This window comes from Protobothrops mucrosquamatus, unplaced genomic scaffold (genome assembly GCF_001527695.2).
Source record: "Protobothrops mucrosquamatus isolate PMUCROS unplaced genomic scaffold, P.Mucros_1.0 scaffold_19, whole genome shotgun sequence".
Lineage (NCBI taxonomy): Eukaryota > Metazoa > Chordata > Lepidosauria > Squamata > Viperidae > Protobothrops > Protobothrops mucrosquamatus.
Window position 1 is genome coordinate 2,074,338 of NW_015386095.1, and position 19,839 is coordinate 2,094,176.

General features: G+C 36.3%; 1 protein-coding gene across 1 annotated transcript in view; it reads right to left on the bottom strand.

Annotated features, from left to right (window-relative positions):
* Positions 1 to 5,555: 5,555 nt before the first annotated feature.
* QSER1 (glutamine and serine rich 1) overlaps positions 5,556 to 19,839 on the bottom strand; it is a 45,590-nt gene continuing 31,306 nt past the window's right edge. Inside the window, exons 7-13 of the mRNA XM_015831555.1 lie at positions 19,175 to 19,308; positions 18,052 to 18,248; positions 16,773 to 16,910; positions 14,833 to 14,930; positions 11,777 to 11,929; positions 9,461 to 9,556; positions 5,556 to 8,532 (exon numbers count right to left, since the gene is read on the bottom strand). Coding sequence (XP_015687041.1) covers positions 8,392 to 8,532; positions 9,461 to 9,556; positions 11,777 to 11,929; positions 14,833 to 14,930; positions 16,773 to 16,910; positions 18,052 to 18,248; positions 19,175 to 19,308 — 957 coding nt within the window. The 3' untranslated portion in view covers positions 5,556 to 8,391. The remainder of the gene's footprint in view (positions 8,533 to 9,460; positions 9,557 to 11,776; positions 11,930 to 14,832; positions 14,931 to 16,772; positions 16,911 to 18,051; positions 18,249 to 19,174; positions 19,309 to 19,839) is intronic.

Genomic DNA, 19,839 nt, shown 5'->3' on the forward strand with positions numbered 1-19,839 from the left:
GGTTCCACACCCCATCCTCGAGGTGGGCCCCCGAGATGTTCCTGGGCCAGGCCTGCGCGAGGGGTGAATCGCGCAGGGCCAACAGGGCCGTCTTCGTGTACATGGTCCGAACAAGAGAGTCCGTGGCATAGAGGGAGGAGTGATGTTCAGTCCCCTTAGGTCTTTCAAAACCAGGTCAAACGGAGACGCAAACAGGCCGCGAGATATCCTCTAGGCCGGGGCGGGGCAAGTCCAAGTCCAGGCCCAAACCCAGGCCCTTGCCCGGCCAAGGCCGCTGGAAAGGCCGCTGGGAAGGCCATAGAGATCGTCAAGGCTGCTGGGGAGGCTCTGAAAGGCCTCCAGTTGAAATCAAAACGGCCAAAAAGGCCCTCGGATAGTTCAAACCGCTCAGCCATCGCGACCACCAGGGCTGCCACCACCAGGGGGCCGTCGAGGCTGCCCGAAGAACCCTCCGAAGGTCCCAGGCCGCCAGGGAGGCTGAAAACCATCGTCGGGGGGGCGCCTGTAGGGGCCGCCGCAGCCACCAAGAAGGCCACCGAGTCCACGCGGGCCTCCAAATCGTCGGGGAGGCCCTCCAGGTCGTCCAGGACATCTCCGAATCCGGAAGGGGCCGAGGGGGGCAGCCAGAAAACCCCCCATGATCAAAGCGGGCGCCCAGGGGAAGCCGCCCAGGCCGCCATCCCAGAGGAAGCCGCCCAGGCCGCCACGAGGAAAAGTCATCCGGGCCGCCCAGGAGCCATCCGTGCCATCTCCCATGAGGAGGGGCCATACGAGCCGCCCAGGCCGCTGCCTCCCCCACGAGCACCTCCGCAGTCAGACGATCCGGACAGTCAGACGATCCGGGCCGAGCGATTCGGGCCGAGCTGTCCACCCCAAGGGCCACCGGAAAAGCCACCTACAAGCCACCAACGGGACCGCCGAGGACGGAAGGCCGGGGAAGCCGAAGAGGCCGAAAAACGGTAACCAGTCGGCTCCACGTCCCCCGCGCCCCCATGCGTCCCGTATCTAGTCCTGGGGGGCTTACCGGGAGGGGGGGAGTCTCCGGACCTTTCAAGGAGTTTTCAAGGAGCTTTCCAAGCTCCCCCTTTAGCCATTTCGGGCTCCGCGTTTTCGGAGCTATTCACCGAAGACCGCCATCTCTCACGCATGCGCAGTCTAATACTGTATGGTATTTTTACAAGAACTTCTAATACTGGAAGATAAAGTTAGATCAGTACCCCAGAATACCCTTACAACTGATAGAATACCCACTGAAATATAAGAAACAGAAAAAGAATCAGTCAAGATTCTACCTAAACTATGGCAGTAAATCAGGAGGACACAATGGCCAACAGATTGGAAGAGATCAGTCTATATTCCAATACCAAAAAACCCGAGATTTAACAGAATGTACAAATTTCATACTATATCCTTAATTTCACATGCTATCAAATTAATGTTTAAAATAATCCAACACAGATTAGAGCCCTACATGGAAAAATAGATGTGAGATATTCAAACTGACTTTAGAAACGGCTGATAATCATTAGAGATTACTGCTAATGTATGATGGATAATTGAGAAAGTCAAAGAATACCAAAAAGAAATCAGTATGTGCTTCATTGACTACTGAAAACCTTTGATTGTGTTGATCATGTCAAGTTGTAGAAAAATGGTAATCTGAAAACATCTCATTGTCCTCATGAGAAACCACATTATGGACAGAGCATGATGAAGCAGATTAGCTTCAGTTTGACAAAGGAGTGAGATAAGGCTGTATACTCTCATCTTATTTATTTAAGGTACATACTGAATACAGTATATATTAAGAGAAGCTGGACTGGAAGAAGATGAATTGGAGGAAGGAACATGAGTAGCCTGTACTATCCTGATAACACTACTCTAGTAATAAAAATGCAAAAGATTGCAAGATCTAGTAAGAAAAGTCAAGGAAAAAAGTGAAAAAGTGACTAAAATTAAATACAAAGAAGACCAAACAAAAGAGGACAGGTATGACAGCCAGATGTAGAATAATTCTAAAAGATATTAAAGTAATATATGGTTTCTGTCTTTTATGATCAACCGTCAACCACAAAGGATCAAACATCAAGAAATATGCTGGGGGCTAGCACTTGGTAGAGCATCCATGAAGGCCTGTAAAACATATTTAGATACTGTGATGTGTCTATACCTATAAAGATCAAACTACGCAAGCTATAGTAATCCCTTTGATGGAAGCAAAAGCTGGATATTGAAGAAGTAGAAGAGTATTGAGGATTTTGAATTTTGGTGTTGGAGAAAATTGAGAATTCTGTGGCCAGGAAATAAGAAAACAAATGGATCATCAAACAATTCAACTCACAGACACAAAAGATTGGGCTCTACTTATCCTACTTTAGATTATTATGTGAAGACCTAATTCTCCAGAGAAGATGCTAATGTTGGGAAAGATGGAAGGACAACCAATACTAAGGTGGATGGACTCAGTTACAGTGGCCGTGGATGCCCTATTCAGAGACCTGACTGTCATGGAAGAAATCAACGTAGTTGCTAAGAGTTGACTCCAACTTGATGGCACATAATCAAGGTCACACAATCAACATGTTTGAATACTTTGTATGCATCCCTTACATTATATATAACTGTCTATGTTTAACAATCAGTGATAAAGGCTTAAAACAATAATAGGAAGATTTTTCAATATAGAAATGCTACTACTGTTTGGATCCTACTGCTTCAACCTTGCTGAAATAATAGTGACTTTATTACAAGCATTTCATAAATGGTCTGAGTTTTAATGGTTTCTGCATTTTATTTCATCATATGAACAATAGCTTCACTCAAAATTAAAGCATCCTGAAGATTCCCCTCTTTTCTCTGTGGTCATTATCAGTCAGGGATGGTGCCAGTGGAGAAGTCCAGGCCTAGGCCCCTATTATATGGGTTGCCTCAAGGCTCCCTCTCCTCATACTTAACATCTATATACTGTATAGCCATTGGGAGAGGTCATCTACCAGCATAATATTCAGTATCATCAGTATACATCTCTACTGCACACCAAGTAAGTGATGCCATTCAAATGCTGACTCAGTGCCTAGAGGCTACAAGGACCTGAATGGGGAGAAACTCAACCCTAGCAAATGCAATGGTTGTGTTTTTTAAACCCTCCTGGGTCAGAAACATTGGCTCACTCTAGATAGGGAAATGCTCTTCTGTACAAATCAGGTGCACAATTTGGGGGTCCTCTTGGACTCATTGGTCCTGCTGGAAGAGGAGGTGGCAGCCATGGTCAAGGGAAGTCTTTGCATAAATCCACCAATTTTGCCCATTCCTGGACTGAAACGCCTTGCTCAGTCATCTGGGTTTAGTCACCTCCCACTTGATTACTGCAATTTGCTCTACACAGGCTGTCCTGGAAGACCACCTGTAAGCTGCAACTGGTACAGAATGCAGCAAAGTTGGGTATCCTGTGGTTCATCTGAGCAACACCATTTATTTTATTTATTTATTTATTTATTTTATTTAATTTATATGCCGCCCTTCTCCCGACAGGGACTCAGGGCGGCGCACAACATATTTAAAACCATTGCTGTGCGAGCTGAACAGGTTTCTAATTGCTGTGTGCAATTCAAGATGCTACATGACACAGGCAGGCTTGTGGGAACATCTGTCCCTGAGGATATATGCCCATTTTACTAGGGTAGTGTGTGCACTCCCCTTGCTTAAATATTGCCATCTAATAGGACCTTAAAAATGTTCCTTCTCAGTGGTCACCCTAGTCCTTTGATGTAGCCTCCCACTGGAGATCAGAGGGACCCCTACCCTTTTTGCCTTCCAGAGGGTGGTGAATACCTGGCTCTTCCCTTGAACATTGGGCTAAGATAGTTTAGCTGTGAGGTTATTTGTTCTGTCACTGGGGGAAAGGTATGTTTTTAATTATGGTTTGTTCATGGATTGTTGGTGAGCTGTCTAGAGTCACTGTATGTGATAAGTCACCATATAAGTCCTGTAAATTAATAATAACTGGACCATCATATTAACAAAATACAAGGGTTTTCCTAATGAATAGAACATATTTATCTCAGACATTACAATTATTCCACATTAACCAACAAGAGTACCCAGTATTTTGAAAAACTGTATTCACTTTAATGAATTTAGTAACATCAAATCAAAAATACAAAAATTATGAAAAAGTCACAAGTCTGTACATTATTGTGGACCATGTGAAAACTGGCTAGAAAATATCCTTTAATCCTAGCCTACATGTTTGTAGTAGATAGAGGATAGGTATTACCATGCATTTGTGAGCATTAACTTAAATAGGAAGAAATAAAGAAATATGTGCACTGTATAATAATACACAAAAAGTATGTAAGTATATGACATGAAACACTGTCATCAACAAAATCATAAATGCCTATAAACTGATTTTCAGTTTCCTAACAGTTTTGGCTTGTTCATTTTTTTTAAATTACTTTAAATAGTAGTACAAATTTAAATATTTAAAAATATTTTCTCTATGACAACCATTTATTGGAAGACAGGTTGAGTTTCCTTTTAACCATATATTATTAAAGGAAAAAGAAAATTATACTGTGTTTTGGTGGAGCAGGCTGTACAACCCAGTTGTTTTTCTGTTAAAACAAGCAATATCTGGATTCAAAAACATCGGGTAATTCACATTTTCAGAATTCAGAACATAAAACAGTGATTGCTGAAATGTCAAGAAAATGATGTAATAGTTTTTATACAGAACATCAATTAATTTGTTTTCTCTCATTGCAACCATATGCTTAATTATTTTGGAGGGCAAATTCAAATGTTACAGTTTAACAAACTGTGAAATTAGGATATTATGTACTTTTGAGAAAATTAACTATTTTGAGCTTGCACAATACTTAACATTATTAGATCCTCAGCTTAAACAGAAAAACTGTCTTTAAAAAGATTAATTTGGAATCAAGCCCCAGTGATTTCAATGTTTAAGTGAGGCCCTATTAGATATTTTACTTTTGTGACTGTGCTATTTCTCTAAAAGAAGGAATGTTGAACTTTTTTTCAGAATAAGGATTGTACTTAAGCGTTAAGTTTCTAAGTAATATGCTTCAAATATAGATGCAATAAAAATAAAATGACCTTGCAAAAATTAAATTTGAATAATTGAATGAAAATAAAATTTATTGTTGCTACATATTTGCCCTTTCGTTTGCTGATATCCTAAATTGTTGTACTTTTTGAATACCACCAGAAAACAAACACTGTGGTGTCTGGCAGGTTTTTATATATTTCAGTGAATACTGGAGTTCCCATTACATTTATTACGATTTTCAACAAAAAGTTCAGTGACTGCGAGTGATAGTACCTAAAACATTTTTTGGTCCTCACCACAAATTTATTCCTAAAATATGACACCACCCAGGGCAATAAGTGTCTTTCAAAATGCATTTTCTTTTCCATGACAAAACCCAACAGACCTCATAAATAATTTGCATAAATTAATTTATAACAATCTCCTCAAATATTGTATGGTCTCTGTGTGAAACACTGGGGTCGTTTAAATTTATTTCCTTTATTTATTTATTAAAACACTAAAACTTGTATATTTACTTCCATAATCCTGAGAAGCTCTTCCCCATCTTTTGACAATTGCCACCTAAGATTAAAACAGAAAACTGACACAGCAGTATAGTTATGTATAGGTTAACTAATAGTAAGTTCCATTGGTTTAATGAAGTTGAAGAGACTGTTGTAAGACTGCAGTCTGAAATTAGAATTTGAAAGCCTTTTTATTTCATTGAATGGATACAAATTTCAAAGTTGGTTTAAGAATTGATAGTGAGAAGTTGAAATGGACAGGCCTTTGAAATATTTTTTAAAAATCACATTTTTAAAGTTTTATCAACTAAGTGCCTTGTGTTAATTGCTAATTTAGAATAGGTTATAATTGATGAACCAGTCATACTCCACTTACATCTTCTATTCATAGGCCTTTTTCAAGGTATGTTTTAAATTGGTGGTAGAAGAGCTATTTTTGGATTACATTTATAAACCTTCAATTGAATTTTTTTCTGGCGTTTTAGAAATTAATATGGAAACTATATCTTCTTTAAATACCCATCCCAAATAAGTAGGCTATTGCATCTATAGCAGAAAAAAAGGTTCCATTTTTTAAAATGCAGAACAGTATTCTTATATTGCTGTCCTACTGATTTAATAAAAAAAAAAGTCCTTTAAATAAACGGGGCTTGTATCCAGATGAATATAAGATTAGATTTTAAGGTAAGAATGAAGTATATCTATTTCCAGTAAATGTGCATATGCTAATTTCCCACATTCAAGCAGTACCGGTTTATTGCTTATAACCAGATGCATTTCACAAATTGTTCTTAAGCAAGAAATCAAGATTTAGTCAATAATATATAATTATGTATTTTTAACTTTTCCATAGGATCAATGGAAATATATTTGGACTGAATTAACACATTGTGCTAGGCCATAATATAATTTTCTTTGTTTCAGCTTAATCAGATCTAGAATCTAACATGTAAACCATGGTTTGTGGGTTATTTCTGTGTAAACACAGCTACTATCACTTATGGAACAAAATCATAGCTAAAACAAACCATATCTTAGCACAAGGCATTAACTCAAGTTTCATAGCCATAGTATCACAACTTGACTTTTTCAATTTAAGTCCAATTACCAATTTCTATCAATATTTTGACTGAACCCATCAGAGGAATGAAATGAGAAGTACTACTTCCAATAACATTAAAACATATTTGGAAAATACACTGGTTGTCCAACATAAGATACAAATTAAGATAAAATGCTGCCTTTCGATATTTTGAAATCCTAGTTTAATTGCTCATGAACACAGCCCTTCATTGTATTTTACATATCTAAGGTGCATGAACACATGTATAACTAAAGAAAATACATCATGCTACATATAATAATATCCTGATTGGCTAGTGAATGAGGAAACCTGTTTTCTTGGCTGAAATTAAGGCACTAGGTGGCAGTGACAGGAGAAATGAATTGTTTTAATATATTATTTGATGGACGTACAGGATCTTCAATTTCACAAAATCTAAATAACAAGTCCTGCACATATTGAATCAATGGCTGAGGTAAGGCATTCTGTTAGCAAATTTTAAAAAAAAATTCCTATTGATGCAAGTATAGCCCATTTGTAACTTAAGTGGGACTACTGATTCTGACTGAAAAATAATTAATCAGAGAAAGTCATTTACAAAAGATGCCTGAGACTCTGAAAAGGCACCAAGAAACAAACAGTTCTGCCATTACCAATTCTAAATAACAAAAATAAAAAAGTCAATTGTTTTCAACACTGCATATAGCCTGGTCAATTGCTAATTCTCACTTTACTGAGGACCAATGTAGTAGCTGTTTATTGAAATGTTCTATTAATCAAGCAATTTTAAGACAAAAATCATCTTTCATTTATCAGAAAATAAGCTGCAATCTGTCAATATAACCATACATAAAGCAAACTTATGAAGTCTAATATGTCTCATTCATGGTTAACACTGAAGCAAACCTGTATAAACAAAGATAATCTCAAGATACATAGTTTACAAAATGAAATTAATATATAAAATGAACAAGAAAACAATTGGAAATGTATTACAAGGGTACATGAAATGATTTTAAGCCACAATACTTTTTCCTCTGAAAAATACAACTATTTGTGGGATAAAATGTACAATTGATTTCTTTCCAAAAGGGAAAAATAAAGGACACAAATGTAAAGGAAAAATATGTCTTTCTTCAAGACCCAGGGAAAATAATTAATTAATTGTTTTTATTATAATATAATCTGTCACAAAATAGCAGTCATAGGATTGCACCAAATCCATGTTGAATTTCCTGAACATAACATCAGTAATTGGAGTTCATAAAGGAGAATGGTATTCTTGAATGTGGATGGAGATTATTCATACAGTCATTCTTGTCCTATTAGATTTCTCTGCAAAATGTTCGAGACTCTACTTGATTGGTCACAGTTACCACCACTGTGACTCTTCCTAGTGTTCAGAGTAAAAAAAAAATGGCATGATATTTAAAAAGTTATTTTAATCATAGCCAAAATATATATTTAAGTACATGCTTTGATCATTTGTCAAAAATAAACCTAAGTTATTTCAAAACAAGTGTTTACAAAATAGGAAAAAAATATTCTCCAAGTTAAAAATGCAGGTTTGTTTGTAGTTCCATTTGCTTGGCAGCATATATATTTTTTTCTTATTAGAATCCAAGGAACCCAGAATACCATGATTTCTTTTGACCTAGAATAAAGCTTGGCATGACCAGCCTATCAGCCTATTCTTTTATTTTGATGAGTAGAACAGAAGAAAAAAAAAGTCACATTTGGATCAGTATTTGTTAGGAACATTTCTGCTGAACGTGATTCAAAAGTTCACCAAACTTCTCAAAGAGATCTTCTATCCATTTTATATTTTTCATGCACTGCTGTACTATTTCCTCTTGACCTAGATCTGCATTCTTTTTTTGAACGGAAGAAATCTATTGAGAGAACAAATTAAATGTCACATAGTTAGCTTTCTATTATTTCTCCTAGTCTAATACTTTAACAATATAACGATATATGCATGCATTCTCCCAGTGTCTGTGAGAGTATATTGCACTTACTATAGTGACAGAGGTAACCTCAATATAAATGAAGTTCAGGGTTATTCAATAATCTCCTAAGTATGCTTCCTGATGTTCTAATGGGTTATTACAATACTTGGTGTGGTAGAATCCCCAATATTTTTAATGGATCTTGTTAGATCACAACTCTCATTAACTCCAACTGTAAACTCCTGAAGCGTCAATAGATATTAAAAAACAAACTCTTTTCTTTTCTGCTAAATTTCAGTTCCAGTTCAGGTTTACACATTATCCAGAATTGTTCAAAATAGTGAACACATAGGAATCAACAAGATCATCAGTAATATCTTTCAGTTTTCTAAGATTTAATCCACCTGGCCCCAGAGATCTGCATTCATTCAGGTTTAGTAAATATTATGTATCTCATGTTCCCATGACATACGACACTTTTACAATCGTGTGTGCGTCTTTGAATCAGTATTTGATTCCTGGCAACTGCCTGGACTTGTCTTAGCAGTTTTCTTGGGCAATGTCAGAAATGGTTTGACATTGCCCCCTTTCCAGGGCTGAGATATAGTAATTGACCCAAGGTACCCAGTCCTTTGTACCTAAGATGGGACTAGAACTCAAGAGTTTTATGATTTTTAGCCTTGTGTCTTAACTACTACACCAAACTAACTCTTTTTTTGCAACCTGTAAAACTTGATTCATTAAATACAAAACTGTTCAATATCTTCTAAAAATAGTGAATTGTCATCTGATTTTTAATTGAGTCTGGTGTATTTAGATTCTACTGCACTAATGAATACAATGAATAATAACAAACTAGAGAAAGACTCACCTCTACTTTACATCTGAGAAACATGTGATATTTGTAATGATGGAGTGAATGATACAAAGAACACAAAGGAATTTTTTCTGGATCCACAGTAAATTCCTGCAGAAACAAATATTTATTAACCACACTAGTAACTAAGTTTCTTGATACCAATAATTATTTGAAGATATAAAAATTTACTCATAGCTATGCACAGTGGTGGGATTCAAATATGTGAACAACCGGTTCTCTGTGTGGATGCAGCTTCCGGAAGTCCATTCTGCGCCTGGGCAACAAAAAAGTAGCTACCGGTTCTGCCGAAGTGATGCAAACCGGCTGAATCCCACCACTGGCTATGCATAAAATCATACACAAAAACAGAAGGAAGTTTATTTTATGCATGTATATTTTGTTTCTTATGTAATATTATTTCATGTAAGGCTGTAAATAATTTTGATTGTTAAGAAAATTTGAGTTGGAAGTACGTTTCCACTTGTGGGAAGGAAGGAAGATGATAAGAAATCAGAGAACTGTCACTTCTAATGACATGAAAGAGAGAGCATGTGCCTTGGATTCTAAGAGAAGTAACAGTACCCTTACTTTACTACTTGTATACTAGCAATTTTGAGTCCTGGTTTTTTTCCCTCTGATTTTCAGAATGCTATTTTTAAGGGTAAATAAATCATTTCTCTCCATTAACCAGATTTTTGTTTTCTAATATTATAGCTACAAAACAGCCAGTTTAATGATTGTTTTGGTGTAATGGTTGACTTGCTAGTCTAGAAATAGGAGAGTAAGTTCTAGGCCTTCCTTAGCAATGAAAGCCAGCTGAGTGACCTTGGGCTAGATCAGGCATGTCAAACTCGCAACATCACATGACGTCACGTGACATATTGGGACTTTTTTCCCATTGCTGCCAATGGGGTGGGCGCAGTTTCGGTGTGACGCATCTGGCCCAGGGGCCGGCAGTTTGACATGCCTGAGCTAGACACACTCTCTTTAGTTCAAACCATCTCACAGGAAAAGGGAAAAATAGGAAGAGGAACAAGTATTAAGCACCTGCATTGAGTTCACTAATTTTATTTTTTTTGAAGGTGGGATAAAAATCTAATAATAATAAAATACATGGTTCTTGATTTCCATATTTATTTTTCATTTGAAGTAACAGCTGTATTAAATTATAGGAAAATGTTTTTCTGTATATAACCAGGTGTAATGTAATGCTATGATAAAAATCTGGCTCCTTTTGCCTTGTTCTTCTATGACTGGAGTTGTCTTTATGCACTTTATTGGATTTTATGCATTCTATGTGTTCTTGTTAAACCAGAAGTCTTCATTTTGTGATAGTGTAATTAACATGAATTTGGGCAAACTCCAACAGAGGGTGCAGGATGTGGGGTCTGGCCTGCTATGGTCTATGGAGTTGGATACAATTTAGCAACTGAACATCGGTTTAAAGTTTCAGATATGGAATTGATCTTTCTTACCAAATATGAGTTTATTAAAGAAAGTTCTCCTATGATTTATAGAGCAATTTTGCTGTGTGTGTGTGTGTGTAGGGGGATACCTTTGAGTTGGTGTTGATTCCTGAACAGGTCCCTGAAAGTTTACTTGGAAAGATTTCAGAAATGGTTTACTACTGCCTCTTTCCTAGGACAGAGAGAGAGTAATTGGCCCAAAGTCACCCAGCTGCTTTCGTGGCTAAGATGGGACTAGAACTGATAGTTTTCCCATTTCTAGCCTGATGCACTATCCACTCTGGATTTAACACAAGAGATTAAAAGATGTAGCATGGTTGCTTATTGTATCAACTAACATCTACACATTTACCATTTTCAAGTGAAAATTATGGTGGCAGGAGTCTTTACAGTTGTAAATACAAATAGGCTGAAAGTGTATAGGCTGAAAGTGTCCAGGTAAAGGCAGTCATAGAGATAGGAAAAAATGTAGATGTAATAGTCTAAGGTGTTTTTATAACTTGTAAGGAAGGACCTTTACAGAGGAATTCTATTCGTGTTTACTTATTAGGTATACTGGCCGTCCTCCCAGGTACCTGGAAGTTGAGTCATGGCAACTGCACTCCTTTTTCTTGTTGGTTTGAAACAGTTCACTGCTTATACCAGTAGTTTCTTCAGACTGAGCAAGTTAGGGGGACCCCATATATGTCCTCCAGGGTGGTTTCATTTTCACCTTATCTGAATTCAAGGTTTTTTTTAAAAAAAATTGCTGTCTTGTAATTTAGTTTTTTACTGCTTAAAAATGCACTCAAGGTAATCAAGGAAAGTTTGAGATCAACATTCCATCAGAAATAAGGCAGAAACAAATATTGTATGAACATACCTGTGCTAATTTTGTGGCTGCTTTAGAAATTTTCAGTGTTTTCTTATTATAAGCTTTCCCATTCATCTTGACTCTAGAAACTGCATTCGTTCCCATTTTTGTTTTAGAATCTCGAGTTATTACTGTCAGTTCAGGAAAACATTCCAAAGCGGCCTTAAAAAGAAGTTATAAAAGCTGGAGATTAGCGAATAAACAGAATGATAAAGCATGCCTTATTAATGTGATAAGAATTTAAACTAGGATCCTTTTTTTAAAAAAAAGAAAAAAGAAAAAATCTGTTGTGAATATGCAGGCTGCAAACAGTATGACTTTCACAACTGGCCAGTCTACATGCCAGGCAGGCTTAAAGAAAATCCACACCCAAAATGAAGCATGTCTTTTGGTCAGAGTCGGATTACCCCAATCTTTCTATTTACAGAAGAGATTTTGGAGCCATTTTAAAATCAATGAGCAGAACCCGCGGAGACATCTTCAGCAGATATGGCACAGAGGGACTGAAGAAAAGTAGGGGGTTCACCAATAACTCAATATCTCTACTGAAACTAGAAGAAGAAATCCAAGAAAATGAAGCAGAGAATACATTGTTTTGAAACTTCTTATTTCTACTTTTTGCAGTAGAATTATAGGGAGTTCTTGGCTTATGACCACAATTGAGCCCAAAATTTATTTTGCTCAGTGAGACATTTGTTAAGTGAATTTTGCCCTATTTTACGACCTTTCCTGCCACAGTTGTTAAGTGAATCACTGCAGTTGTGGATTTAGTAACACAGTTGTTAAGTGAATCTGGTTTCCCTATTGACTTTGCTTGTCAGAAGGTCGCAAAAGGTGTTCACATGATCCGGGGACACTGCAACCGTCATAAATATGAGTCAGTTGCCAAGTATCTGAATTTTGATCACATGACCATGGGGATGTTGCAATGGTCGTGTGAAAAACAGTCACAAGTCACTTTTTTCAGTGCCGTTGTGACTTCAAATAGTCACTAAACAAACTGTTGTAAGTCGAAGACTACTTATAAATACCAGTCTATCCAGGAACCTGGTTTTTTCCCTGTCTTTTTTCCTGTGTGGTGCTTGTCAATCAAATCTTATTCTTTTATTTTCTCAAATTAGTTCAGAAGTGTGTGTAATCTCAGATGTTATATTACTGTTGCAGACTATGCAAGAAGAAATAATACAGGTAGTCCTCGATTTACAACAGTTTATTTAGTGACCGTTCAAAGTTACAATGGCACTGAAAAAAATGACTTATGACTGCTTTTCACACTTATGACCGTTGCAGCATCCCCAGGGTCACATGATCAAAATTCAGACACTTGGCAACTGACTTGTATTTATGATGATATTGCAGTGTCCCGGGATCATGTGATCACCTTTTATGACCTTCTGGCAAGCAAAGTCAATGGGGAAGCCAGATTCACGTAACAACCCTGTTACTAATGTAACAACTGCAGTGATTCATTTAACAACTGTGGCAGGAAAGGTCGTAGAATGAGGCAAAATTCACCTAACTGTCTCGCTTAGCAAATTTTGGGCTCAATTGTGGTCATAAGTCGAGGACTATCTGTACTGTCTTCCTATTGTTCTTGTAATTTATAATATAAATTGGATTTATTTATTTTTTTGCTAGCTTTTCTTTTGAGATACTGGCTGAATTGCTCTATTTGTAAACAGAGCAGTGCCATCTTGTGGTCTGTATTTTCTTTTGAAATTATTTTCTGAAACAGCTCATTATTGTCCAGTCAGCTCTGGAATTTTTTCTTTCTAAATGTTTAAATAAAGTTTGATGTTGTTTTTCCCTTGTGACATCTCCCCAAAAGGAAAGTAGAACTGAATATGTTACTCATACACTTCGATGTTTCGTGGCCAAGAGATTGCCCTAATGACATTATTTCATTTTTTTGCATTTTTAATTGTCATGAAGGAAGCACTGGTTATAAAAACTCTCTCTAACATACCAATATTACAGGATGGTTTTCATATAAGATGCCACTTGAAAAATAGTAGGTGGCAGCAGGAACTATCAAACCACTACTCCAAAGCAAGAGGCAGGGCCAAAAGTGAAGATCCAAAGGCCAAAGGTGAAGATTTATGGAAGAGAAGGTTAATCTCTTTTATGAACTCAACTATCCATTATAAATACAGTATAAAAGCAAAGTAAAAATGCTGTTAGCCAGTTCCTGAACATTTTCTGGAAGCAACTCTGTTTCAAATGCAATTATAGATTTATATTCTACTTACTGACCTATAAAAATGTTGTGTTCATTTGAAAATAGAGACTTTTTCAAAGGGAGTAGCAAATCAGAAATATAGAATAAATGAAACTTTAATTTTGGATTTTGCTAGATGAGTTTGTTGTTACAGAAATGGCCAGTGTATATTATCAAAGTAAAACGTTGAGGTTTTATGTTACTACCTTATTCTACTGCACCAAAAGGAGTCGTAACTCAATGCTTTTCTTTTTCCCTTTACTTTACCCTTTTCTCTCTTCCCCCTTTCTTCCCTTATTTTCCCATTACTAAGAGCTGTAGTGGCAGAGTGGTTAGAATAAAAAGGCTAACTCTGCTGACTGCCAGCAGTTCGATCCTGATTGGCTCAAGGTTGACTCAGCCTTCCATCCTTCCAAGGTCAGTAAAATGAGATCCTAGATCAGGGGTAGGCAATCTTGGCTCTTTTATGACTCGTGGACTCCCAGGGATTCTGGGAGTTGAAGTCCAAGAGTCATAAACGAGCCAAGGTTGCCTACCCCTGTCCTAAATTGTAGGGGGGGCCTGACTCTGTAAACTGCATAGAGAGGGCTGAAAACAATATGAAGCAGTATATAAGTCTAAGGGCTTTTCATTTTTCTTTGTATTTCTGTATTTTACATTTTGATAAATATACCAAAATATATAGAAACAGAAACCTGAAAAAGACATATAGAACAAAGAAAAGATCAGGAAAAATAAAGAACTGAAATTTATAAAAGGGCTTATCTGCTTTGCCCCACTAATTTTCAATTTCTATAAAAACCAATGAAAGAGTAGCAAACTACGAATAAAATATAATTTTCAGTACCTTGAATGGTCGCTCCACATGTAATTTGGAAAGCAGCCTTTTTCTATTGTCATTCAGCATGCCATCAATTTTTCTCATATGAGGCAAAAGCAGCTCATCTAAAAAAGGAGACACAATAAACGCCTTTTACTGAATGTGTTGTTTCATGGCTCTATGATTATTCAAATAAGTTAAAATAATTAATAAATGCTCATTTATTTATTCACTATATTAGCGAACAATCATGAAAACAGCAGCAGTTCGGCCCCAAATATATACAGTATTTCAGCATAGAATATTTTTTAAATGTTACGTTTGATATTTGTGGACAGGATTTCAATGTGATATCATAAAACTGAGTCATTATTTTAATTCAATATACAGACAATGCGAATAGATTTTTTACAAAGTTATTTTTACTGCAGATATATTGCATCAATTGCAGACTGCCTCATGCTGTCTGGGCCAGCAAATAGATTTCCAACAGATACTTGTACTGGCATGCTCATATAGTCACCAGAGATAAATTCAACTTAGAGATTTACTTTTATTTTATTAATGTATAATCAACCTACTTACACCATACCAAACCAAAGGGAACAATTTAGTACAGGACAAGAAATACTATAAACACAATAAAATATGCCACCTTCCTTAAGTTGAACCTATTCCTTGGTGACCATATAGAGATATTATTAACAACAATATGGAAGTGGTCCTCTTCTGATAAGTTGTTTCAGCTTCCCACCTGAAGCTCACAATCCTGATACTTTCAGATGGCCTGAATGCAAGTACTAACCAGGCTCAATTCTGATATGAACCAAGGCTGGCTAGGTTCTGACAACTGCTGCAGCTTCATTGGAAAATAACTGAGTTACCTGCTAGTTTGACCAAAATTTTCTTGGGACCTCAAATGTAAATGATTAACACAGAAAATAAAAGCAAAACCTCCCTTATAGATTATTTTCTAGGTACTTTATGAATAATGAACTCTGCCCTAAATCCCTAACATTTACTTTCATAAACTTTAAAACAGACCTGGACATTTTATGGCCACCATTTTTTGGCTATCGCTGTCCAGCCCATGTGAGGGGCAATTAGAAATTAGAAATCAAATGTAAATAAGTGTATACCGTGCCTGCAATATAACCACATTGCTTTTATTTTGAAGGTGATTGCTACTCGTATTTTTTTCAATTTATGAATGTAGGTGCATGCGTGCCTATGTTTCTTCACAGCCTTATTGGTTTGGCCCTCCACAACAGTCCCTATTTCTCATGTGACCCCTTAGTAAAATTAATTGCCCACCCCTGCTTTAAAGGAATACCCAAACAAGCACTTTGAAGAAAATCTTAATAACAGCAACCATTTGTCTATGAAACCATAATGAATCTAGAGTACTCAACAAGCCAAGTATTTTTTTCACACACTGCATCAGCAGATATATGGTCCAACAATATTTTCAAGGAAGAGCTCAATATAGAACAAAGAAGTTCTAATGACTTCATTTTATTAGCTATTCTTATCAGAAATTTTAATATACTACGTATATTTTTCCTATTCTCATCTGCTGAATAGTTCTATTAAAACCCTAGTTTCCTGACTTATGCATGCATATTGCTCATGACTTTCAATGAAAATACATAAGCCTGCAAAGTTTAATTTGTGTTAAGAGTAACAGGAACTGATTTGTATTAACCCAAAGATGCTTTTTCACAAGGCAATTGGACTTTCTTGTTTTTTCTTTTTCTTTGAAGACATTTCTGATTTGGATTAACTTGACTAAGAGTTTTTAGATTTATGCAGGGCTTTGTACTGAGAACTTAAATAGTAGTTCAATATCAACGCAGACTCCTTCTTAAAGAAATGTTTTCCCCCTAGACCTACTGAAGCTTCTGAACAAGAGACAAAATTTGGTAAACAATTAAAAACAAACAAACAAGAGATTTAATAAACTGTACCATTACTCTTCTCCAATGCCAGCATGGTATCTGGATCCAAGGCAATGCTGACAAGCAGTTCCATATAATTCCTAAATGTTTCCTTCATAGCTCTGGTATTTAAAAACCGAGAAACAATAGGTGCTGGTGGTTCAGTGTCTGGAATATCAAATATATAAATATATTGCTTAATCGTGTTGTAATTTTTTCATTAGTCTGATTATTGCTTTAGTGACTCTGCAGGGAGTTCATTCTTATTCTAGTTATGACTGAGCTATGATACTTATATTCACACTGATATTTTATACTTCATGTGGATACCATTATGGCCACTGGTTATATATTTTATTAATTCTATTTTATCTCACACATTTTATTATATTTTAGATTATACTGAAGACATTTTAATATTACACTCAGCCTGGAAATATATGGCTTATCAGACAGCATACAAATATTTTAAATAAATACATCGGAAAGTTAATTTCAGCATGAGCCAACCACAGAAACTAATGAGTTAATTTTAAATTACTATATGATTTTTCATTTATTTTTATGCTACTATTACATTTTCTACTATATAAAAAAGTTGTCCTGCTATAACATTTTCCTCCTTTATAAAAAAGTATTTACTTTGGTTGGGAATTTAGACCAGCAGTTACCCAATAACTAAAAGCTATGCTGTTAATACTGATGAAACCTAATTATTATCCACACTAATGTCTTCTGAGACCAATGATTTATGTTTAACTAATCTTAATAGTAGACACTGCTGTTTGGGACATGTTCTGAAACACAAATTAAGAATTTGTATGACTTTTTCAATGGTTTCCTGTGCAGATATGTTGTTGCATTTACTAAATATTGAAAAGAACCAGAGTCCTGCAATGAATATAGCCTTCAGGCTCTGTATTGAATATGACCTCAGAAGAGACTTCCTGATATATCTACAGCAGCAAGCATATAGGCGCTCCATGCCATTGGGCTTCTTGGAGAGTGGGCAGCTCCATATTTTTGCAGTCATTGGGATCAACAAGCAAATAACTAGAAATGCTGGAGCTACTGACATTGGGAACATGCTAGGGAACCCCCTCTCCCACTTCTATATGTAGAAAAAAAGGCACAAATGCCAGATATAAATTGGGGTTCTTCATATTATATTAATTAATGTGTAAAATTAAAATAGAATATTCAAAATACGCCTCCTTATACAATGTGATTAATAAATGTGTCAATAAAACAATGGAAATTATATAAAATCCCAGATCTTCATAATTTCTTCTGTTATAGGGATGCTTACCTTCCTCATCACTCTGCAGCTGAGGAGTAGAGGGCGATTCTTCTTTCCATGTTTTGCGTTTTTTGGGTGGTGGTTCAGCCTTTGCCTTTGGCTGTTTTGCTTTGAGTTTCATTGAAGTAACTTTTGTTGTAACAGTTTTTGGCACTGGGGGATCAGGAACTTTAGGGATGCTCATGCTCGGTTTACAGTGAGCAATTCTATAAGTTTGAATAATTCAAAGAAACGGTTACAAACAGCGTTTATAAATCAAATTGATACAACTTAGCCAATTAGTTTTCTTCTTGAGTTAGTTTTCTTCTTATAGATTTCCACACTTCATTCATTTCTACATTAATTGTTTAAACATCTAATTACAGGGTCTAGACAATGTTAGATATAAGCCTTAAATCTTCATGCCTCTATTAACCAAAGAGTATCTCTAAACATAAATAGATAAAAACATACTCCTAGTAAGGAAAGTCTTTAGCTTAGAGTAAACAAAATTGTTTAAAAGAGAACAGGAAGAAATTGGTAAAAATATTGGTTTGTAGAATATTGGCTAGAACACATGTATGCCTGAAAATGATATCAATTAAAGGACAGTATAGAATTGATTTGATCAAAATGATGATCCTCTTAAAAATACCATTCACAAACTTGTTGGGACTATAGTTCCCATAAAGTTTTTTTTTAAAGTATAGTCAATAGCTGATGGGAATGTTGTTTCAACATCTCTGAAAAGCAGGTTAGAAAAAAATGTTTAACCCGTAAGTTAAGTTTGAGGATTGTATGTTTACCTTCTCTATCCTTGGCAAGCAAATGGAGTAAAAACTTTTACTTTCACATTTGATTAAACTTTGATTCCTGAAACTTACACACAGTACAAAACTGGTTAAGTGAAAATTTCAAGCTCCTTTCAGATTTATGGCTTATTACAGCTCTTCATAATCTAAATGAAGGTAGGTTTCTTTCTGAAACTATTCTAGAGCATAAAATACCAACAACTATTTTAGATGGTAAAATTTCAAAATAATATCTATGAAACGTGCCTTTAAAAAAATTAAAAGTAGTAATAACCCCTTCCCCGTTAAATACAATTAAAAGACACATGAAGGATACAAGAAAATGGATTAAAATAAAATACCTTGCAGAGTGTACAAGTGAATTTTTTGGCTTCTTGGAACATACTCTGACATACTCTTTTTTGTTTGCATTTTCTATGAACTTCACATATACTCGTTTATACTTCAATTTTGCATCTCCAAAGTACCCAAGATACTAAAAGGAAAAAGAGACATATATTATGCTTACTTTGTAAGTGATTTATAAACTTGTAAGAAATTCAGAAAACACGAAAAGTGGATGGGTCTGGGATATAACCCCAGGTTAATTTAAATGTTATCAATGATTAGCTGTGTGCCAAGTAGCTTGCATGCTCATAAAGTCTACAAGAAATACTTTGAGACTTCTTAAACACTTTGCTGAGAGTTTCTTTCACCAGAAGAAGCTTCTGTTGGAAGCACCAGAAAAGACTTTTGCACTTGTTTAACTCCTGCACACAAGTCTCTTCTGGCTAATGGAACAACTGGAGGGAAAATGGCAGCAATTCAGCCAGGATACAGCACGGAAACGGCATTGGTCACATTGGTGAATGATCTCTGGAGGGCCCGGGACAGGGGTCATTCCTCTGTCCTAGTTCTTTTGGACCTCTCAGCGGCTTTTGATACTGTGGACCACGGTATCATGCTGCGGCGCCTGGTGGAGTTGGGAGTGGGAGGCACCGTTATGCGGTGGTTCTCCTCCTTCCTC